Source organism: Telmatherina bonti (assembly GCF_933228915.1).
Source record: "Telmatherina bonti genome assembly, chromosome: 2".
Taxonomy (NCBI): domain Eukaryota; kingdom Metazoa; phylum Chordata; class Actinopteri; order Atheriniformes; family Telmatherinidae; genus Telmatherina; species Telmatherina bonti.
The window spans coordinates 25,111,848-25,120,132 of NC_136620.1; the positions used below are offsets into that span (position 1 = coordinate 25,111,848).

The 8,285-nt window shown below is 38.1% G+C and overlaps 1 protein-coding gene across 1 annotated transcript; it reads left to right on the plus strand.

Moving 5' to 3' along the window:
- Positions 1-2,742: 2,742 nt before the first annotated feature.
- On the plus strand, positions 2,743-6,837 carry LOC306770835 (YY1-associated factor 2-like). The gene is made up of 4 exons (XM_079259838.1): positions 2,743-2,865; positions 3,175-3,297; positions 5,608-5,748; positions 5,902-6,837. Exons 1-4 carry the CDS (start codon positions 2,840-2,842, stop codon positions 6,140-6,142), a joined length of 531 nt encoding a protein of 176 aa, XP_079115964.1. The 5' UTR covers positions 2,743-2,839; the 3' UTR covers positions 6,143-6,837.
- The last annotated feature ends 1,448 nt before the right edge of the window (positions 6,838-8,285 follow it).

Consider the following 8,285-nt stretch of genomic DNA (forward strand, 5'->3'; position numbering starts at 1 on the left):
TTCGTTGAAAGGCATGTATACAAGGAAAACATGCGTGGGTGACCTCTGGTGGCGACTGTTAGTAATACAGTTGTTAAAAAATGCAGCACTTTTCTTCTACTACAATGTAATGTATGTAGAATTCAATTCAATTCAATTCAACTTTATTTATATAGCGTCAAATCACGGCAATGCCATCTCAAGACGCTTTACAGACAGAGGGGAAAACATAATGAAGGCCAATTCATAATAGCCTATATAAGGAAACCAACAGATTGAGTTGAGTACAACTCAATCTCCCATCCTGAGCAAGCACACTGGCAACAGTGGGAAGGAAAAAACTCCCTTTTAACAGGAAGGAAACCTCCGGCAGAACCCGGCTCAGGACAGGCAGCCATCTAAACCTATAGCAGCATAACTAGGGGATGCTAACCATCCCTAGCTATATGATTTATCAAAAAGATAAGTCTTCAGCCTAGTCTTAAAGGTGGGGAGGGTGTCTGCTTCCCTAACACTAACTGGGAGCTTATTCCATAAGAGAGGGGCCTGATAACCAAAGGCTCTGCCTCCTGCTCCGCTCTTTGACACTCTAGGAACCACAAGTAAGCCTGCAGTCTGTGAACGATTACTCTGCTTGGTATATAAGGAACAATGAGGTCTTTGATATATAGTGGTGCCTGGTTGTGGAGGGCTTTATATGTAAGGAGAAGGATTTTAAATTCTATTCTAGATTCAACAGGCAGCCAATGAAGAGAGGCTAAAACTGGAGAAATATGATCTCTCCTGCTGGTTCTGGTCAGGACTCTGGCTGCAGAATTCTGGATCAGCTGAAGGCTTTTCAGGGCATATTTAGGACAGCCCAGTAATAGAGAGTTACAGTAATCGAGTCTCGAAGTAACAAAAGCGTGAACCAGTTTTTCTGCATCACTCTGAGACAGAATGTCCCTAATTTTGGCTATATTATGTAAATGAAAGAAGGCTGTTTTAGCAACCTGTTTAACATGTGGGCCAAAGGACAGGTCAGGGTCAAATATTACTCCAAGGTTTCTCACTGTAGCACTGGAAGCTCAAGTAATGCCATCCAGGTTCATTACAAAACCGGAAAATTTAGCTCTGAGTTTTTCAGATCCAACGAGAATTACTTCAGTCTTATCAGAGTTTAAGAGGAGAAAATTTCTAGACATCCAAGTCTTTATGTTTATGAGACAATTTTGTAGCCTATTGGGCTGATTTGTTTCATCTGGTTTAAAGGATAAGTATATTTGAGTATCATCTGCATAACAATGAAAGTTTATTCCATGCTGTCTAATAATTTTGCGTAAAGGGAGCATATATAGCCTGAAGAGTACTGGTCCAAGTACAGAACCTTGAGGAACTCCATGACTTACTGTAGTTTGTGAGGAGGACTTGTCATTTACATGAACGAACTGAAGTCTATCAGATAAATATGATTTAAACCAGCTTAACGCTGTACCTGTAATTCCAATCACCTGTTCTAGTCTTTGTAACAGAATGTTATGATCAACTGTATCAAATGCAGCACTAAGATCAAGCAAGATAAGTACGGACACAAGTCCTTTGTCTGAGGCCATAAGAAGGTCATTAGTAACTTTCACCAATGCCGTCTCAGTGCTATGATGAGCTCTAAATCCTGACTGAAACTCTTCGCATAAATTATTTCTGCTCAGGTGGGCATGTAGCTGAGCTGAAACTATTTTCTCCAGAATTTTGGACATAAACGGGAGGTTAGATATAGGTCTATAATTTGCTATCACCTCTGGATCCAGAGATTGCTTTTTAAGTAAAGGCTTGATTACAGCAGTTTTAAATGATTGTGGTACATATCCTGTCACTAAAGACATATTGATAAGATTTAGTAGTGATGTATTAATTAAAGGGAAAATGTCCTTAAAGAGGCTCGTTGGGAGAGGGTCTAAGATACAGGTGGATGGTTTAGATGAAGCTATTATTTTAGTTAATTCAGAGGGTTGGACAGGACAGAAACTATTTAGACACAAGTCAGATCCTGGTTCTAAGGATGCTTCAGAGACCACAACAGGCTCAACATTATAGGTAGAAGGAAGAGTATTGTGAATTTGATCTCTAATAGTGTCAATTTTATTCCTGAAAAAATACATGAAATCATCACAGCTAAGTGAGAAAGGAATCTTGTCTTACTATCAAATGCTAACTTTGCTTAATTACTGTCAGCATAAAGGTATAAAATAACTTTTCCAAGAATATTGATCAACTTTGTATGCATGCATTTAAATATGTGAAGGTGAAAAAAAAACACATCGCATAAAATCAAGTCTATGGATGGTTAAAAATCTGAACAAATAGTTATCATTTCTAGAGCCATAAAGATATCTGTAGCAATGTGGGTTTTTTTTTCTTGAAAATGGACCATTTAGGATTTAATATAATTATTTATGTGGGATTTTAAAAAATTAAAAAAAAAAAAACCAACAACTTTGTTTTGAACTATGAGATATTATTGTGTTGCATTCAGGTCCAGTTGTGTAATTAGGTTAATTTGATTTTTGAAATTGTTAAATCAGGTAACACATTCCACTTCCGTCTTAATCGCAGTACTGATTGTGTGCAGTTTTTATATCCCTTTCATTTCCCCATTAAGGTTTATTTATATGTCGTATATAACGCGATGAAATTTGTCAACTTCAATCAATAGTGTGACATTTTATATCTGTTGCGATTACATTAAAAGCAATTGGGTGAAACCGTGTCACGTGACCATCCTTCGGCAGGAGTTTCCACGACAGCTGAGAAGCTGCTAAATGCGTTTCTTTCACCAGTAACGGTGGTATATTTCACCTCCTCTGAGACTAATTTTTTTGAGATGGGAGACAAGAAAAGTCCCACAAGGTAAAAACTGCCGCTGGTATGATCGGATGAAGACTTTAATGGGTCATTCGTAAACGAAAAACCTCGGTGAATGGATGAAGCTGTGTTGCTGAAGTGTTCATGGCGGCAGGCTGACGGTGTAATATGGGGCAACTGCCTATGTTGTATGACGGCTCCCTGCGCTTTGACTGGTTCTGAGTAGGAAATACCGACTCAAGTAGCGTTTCACCCCATCTGCGGCTGTTTTTACGGAGCATGTAGTTTTAAATATCGTAATTCTAGTAGTAAAATTGCAGCTGTCCGTCTGTTTTTGTTTTGTTTTGTGTGAAGGCCAAAGCGGCAATCCAAGCCCTCCGACGATGGGTACTGGGACTGCAGCGTGTGCACGTTCAGGAACAGCGCTGAGGCGTTCAAGTGCATGATGTGTGATGTCAGAAAAGGGACATCAACTCGGTAAGTGTAAACTGTTCCCTTTTTAACGACCCAAGCGCTGCTGAATACACTTTGCTGTGTGTAATGTGCATTCATATGCTCAGATGTCTGACACAGTGTAAATTGCCTCATAAAGATGACAGTTTTATCACTTGCTTACAGATTATTACAACAGCTCAGCCCTGCAATAATTATAAGCGAGCTCAGAGTTTTGTTGTGATTAATCTGTATGAGGGTTGCTCATTCATTATCATATTTGTCACAAGTAATGTCTTTAGGAGGCATCACTAATAGGGATTATGAGTATGAGGTTTTTAATGTTTATTAATTTCTCTTGAAAAACACCCTTTTGACACCGCATTTTCTATACAAATGGGCACCAAAATACTGTAGATATATCACAGGAAAGCTGTTAGGACAGTACATGCAGACAAATGCAATAAACATGTTGGTCATACTCACACTGTACTTATCTGTTGTTTGTTTTGTATAATTTAAAATCAGACACTGATCATGTAGTTGGAAGTAGAATTATATTTGTACAGGCTCAGACATTTAGCAAAATCCTCCCAGGTCCTGTTTTATGCTTTGAACTGTAACTTTTAACTGTGACAGAAAACCCAGATAACAACCAACCCAGAAACCCTCAGCGTCAATCTCCGTCAAGCCATCTTATTTATTTATTTATTTATTTATTTATTTATTTAAATGTTTTAGATCCTCAAAATTGCTCCTTAACTTTAATAATTATATTGCTAAAAGACACACAAACACTGCCGAATATACAACCTATGCTTCGGTAGAGGTAATAACTGCAAACAATGACAAAGGAGATAGAATCCTCACCATGTTATTTTTCTTTACATTGTATATTTTTATATTTACTGCCAGCAAATTTTTCAATTTTTACATGTGACTTAGCAAGTCAACTGGGGGAATAAATGAGAGCAAAAAAACGGAAAAAACCGCATAAACTAACGGAAGCAGCCCGACACGATTCGGTCATGGTGAATAGTCTGTTACACCCATAACTCAACTGAACCTGGCATGAAGACGCTGAATGTCTGAACACTGAACATGTAACCTTAATGGATTCATCATACACCGAAGTAGATCAAAAATCTTCTAGATTTTTGGAACAATTACATCTCTGATAATCATTTAAACATGCTTATACTCATAACGGTGAAAAGATGGTGTGTACTGTATGTAGTATTTGCCATGTGAGCCAAAGTGATCAAAGTCATGGAGGGCTGGAGTCTACCTTGGTTACTCTAAGGCAGGAGGCTGACTACATCCTTGACAGCTCACCAGTCTATCACAGGCTCAACTAAGATTCAAGTAACAATGCACACACACTCCTAGAGTCATCTTAAAATCACCAGCTAATCTAGCATGAATGTATTTGGACTGTGGGAGGGAGATGGAGTATCTGGAGAGAACATGCAAACTCAACACAACTGGGGTTCAAGTTGACGTTTGAACCAGAAGCATGCTTTGGTGTGACAGTGCATGCTCCCAACCAGCACACTTTCTTTCAGTTGCATTAAAGTAACCTTTCATTGTATCCTCATAATTTTAGCCAGTTTTATTTTTGGATTAGAAAATTGAGACATAACCTGGCATTTTAGATTGTTCACCCAAGTCCTTCTGTCGTTTTGGTCATGTTAAATCCATACACAGTTCAGCAGTACAACCCATATCTTCAACCTATTTGCAGGTTCACTAGGGGTGTGCAACCTTAGGTATCTTACAGTTCGATTCGATGATGATTCAGGATTCTATGACTAAATTATTAAGCAATTATCAGGATTTCCAAAGCTGTTCTTTTTCTCACTCTGTGGCTACCTTTATACTACTTTACACTCCATCTAGTATCCATTAAATCAACTAACCAAACAAATGTCTTTCTTCTTTTATTTATGTGGAAGCATAAATAAAATCCAACACATATCATATTGTCTTTAAATGTTTAACTGGAATCTGTAGGAAAAATAGGTTTGCAACAGTTAGGAACAACAACTTCCTCTGACCTGGCTGGGAACAGAGCTTCTGTCACGTTTGTAGTGGAACTGTTAGACTTTATTTAGGCTTTTAACAACTTGCATATGGAAAAAGCTTTGGCCAGGCCTTGCCTGTTCTCATGTCCATAAAAACCTAAATGTTTCCAAATGCCACCCTTCAAACCTGATGAGTTCATCTCATGCTCTGTAACAGTAGCTGCAAAGCTAGCTGCAGGCTTCCTGCCTGATGGATCGATTAAATAGTGAATCGATCCACCTGTAAGTTTCACTGATCAAAATGTTCCTGTTTTTCCTCTGTCATTTTCAGAAAGCCACGGCCTGTTTCTCAGCTGGTTGCACAGCAAGTAAATCAACAGTTTGCATCACCAACACATCCCAAAAAGAAAGATAAGTCAGAGAAGGACAAAAGTGACAAAGAAGTGAAAAAGAGAACCTATAAAAAGATGAGGTAAAACAAAACTCATATTTTCCAAAGAAATAGCTGAACAGTGTTCTTTTTATCTGATATCTGCTTTGTTACATCTGCATTGTTTTACAATCCTATAAATTGTTTTCAGAGTTAACCAATACAGCTTCTGCTTGTGTTCTTGTTCCTCACCAGGCCCAGATTAAAAAACATAGACAGGAGCAGTGCTCAGCATCTAGAAGTCACAGTCGGGGATTTGACTGTAATTATTACAGACTTTAAAGAGAAAGCCAAACCCACATCCACTTCAACAAGCGTTGCCTCAGCTGACCAGCACAGTCAAAGCGGCTCAAGCTCTGATAACACTGAACGAGGGGTCTCAAGATGTTCCTCGCCCCGTGGGGAAGGTTCATCAGTCAATGGAGAAACTCATTAACTCTCACACTCCCAGTCAACAGAACCCCTTCTTCTGCACTCTCAACAACCTCAACCAGAGATTAAACTTCAACTTGCATGTTTTATCGATAATACTTTTAAAAGCCAATATGATTCTTTTCATTTGGGGTAAAACTTTTTACTGCCTTTCCTTGATGACAGAGTTAAGAAGTCAGGATCATTATTATTATTATGCGTGGTTATTTCAAAGAACCATTGCAGAAAGCTCACAAATCACAACAGGAGCATTAAATATAAGACGCCAGTGGAACTGCACAGCGGGGAGCTTGAAAAACTCTGTTACATCAGCATCACATTCAGGTTGGCGTCACCATCGCACAGAATAAAAAAATGGTTTCTGAAAGAAATGTGAATAAGTCATCACAGTTTTTGTTGTTTTTTTTTTATTTTGTTATCATTGTTTGCACTTATTGACACCCTTTGTTCAAGATGATTTTAGCATTACTTCCATTTTGCCATTATAACACTTGGTTACCAGTATTACCATCATTTTATGCCACTGGATGCAATAACTTTTTTTTTTTTTTTTTACTGTCTAACATCTTGAGTACAAATATTGATCAGTTATACTACGTTAGCTTTGCCATCACTTGGTAGAGTTGAGCATGATTTAATCTATAGAATGGTTTATATTGTAAAATGATGATGATGATGAATAAAATAAGCTGTAGATTCTTGGACGTTTTTTTTTTTTTTTTTTTCTTTTTTTGATAATATTTTAGAATGAATAAATTCTAAAACAAAATTTGTTTCCTGGAAAAAATGTTCTTTTTTTTCATGCAACTTAACCTTTACACAAGCATAAAAGATATTGTTTAACAACAAAAAGAAAGGTTGAGGCAAGCAACACCATGTTGGAAAAGGGTTGACAACAAGGGAAAGAAAGAATTTAGCTAAATATTTGTTGAAAAGGATTCTATAATACACATGAATTGGTCATCGGTAAGGATGTCAGGGTTGGTTATAAAAGGAACTTCTTCCAAATCTTTGTCTTATTTGATAAGTTAGGTCATAGCTCACCACTTTGTGCAAAACAAAGAGTAACTGCTCTCCAATATTGTATCATCAGTGCAAAAGTGCTAAGAATTTTGGTCTTTTAAGTATCAATAGTTCTTTATGTGAAAAATTTTAGCTAGTCTTGAAAAGTCAGTAACCGTTTAAAGGACATGTCCTTCAACGCCTGAGGCAGCACTACTTGAGAAGCCATATCAGCGTGATCAGTATAGCTTATGTGTAGGGAACTCTGATCCTCAAGACCCACAGGCCTGCAAGTTTAACGTGTCCCAGCTCGAACATATCTTATTCAGATTAAGTAGATCTAGCCTCTTATCAAGTCACTTAGAAATGTAAACTGAAATTATTACACAAGAAAGTTGGATATTGATTTCATTCAGAATTATTGACTCATCTCAGGTGAACAGGAAGAAGACAAGGGGCATCACATGTAACAATTTAGTTTGGGGGAAAAAAGGAAACTAGTCTAATTTCATGAGTGACATGCATATGGGTGAAGGTGTCATTGAAACTAAGCTGTTTGCTGGAATACTTGAGATACATTTAATACCAAAACTGTAAAGTCTTCTGCTGGAAGTCTATTCTTGCAGTGGAATAATGTCAGACTTCTGCATGAATTACAACAGCAAGGCTTCATAGATGTAAAATATACTGCTCAAAAAAATAAAGGGAATACTTAAACAACACAATGTAATTCCAGATCAACCACACTTCTGTGAAATCAAACTGTCCACTTAGGAAGCAACACTGATTGACAATCAATTTCACATGCTGTTGTGCAAATGGAATAGACAACAGGTGGAAATTACAGGCAATTGGCAAGACACACCCAACAAAGGAATGATTCTGCAGGCGGTGACCACAGACCACTTCTCAGTTCCGATGCTTTCTGGCTGATGTTTTAGTCACTTTTGAATGCTGGCGGTGCTTTCACTCTAGTGGTAGCATGAGACGGAGTCTACAACCCACACAAGTGGCTCAGGTAGTGCAGCTCATCGAGGATGGCACATCAATGTGAGCTGTAGCAAGAAGGTTTGCTGTGTCTGTCAGCGTAGTGTCCAGAGCATGGAGGTGCTACCAGGACACAGGCCAGTACATCAGGGGGCGTG

Bases quoted from the DNA above. Each gene is read 5' to 3' on its own strand.
- LOC306770835 (XM_079259838.1), top strand. From the start codon at position 2,840: ATGGGAGACAAGAAAAGTCCCACAAG. The intron at 2,866-3,174 runs GTAAAAACTGCC...TTTTGTGTGAAG, and splicing joins GACAAGAAAAGTCCCACAAG to GCCAAAGCGGCAATCCAAGC. The intron at 5,749-5,901 runs GTAAAACAAAAC...GTTCCTCACCAG, and splicing joins AGAACCTATAAAAAGATGAG to GCCCAGATTAAAAAACATAG.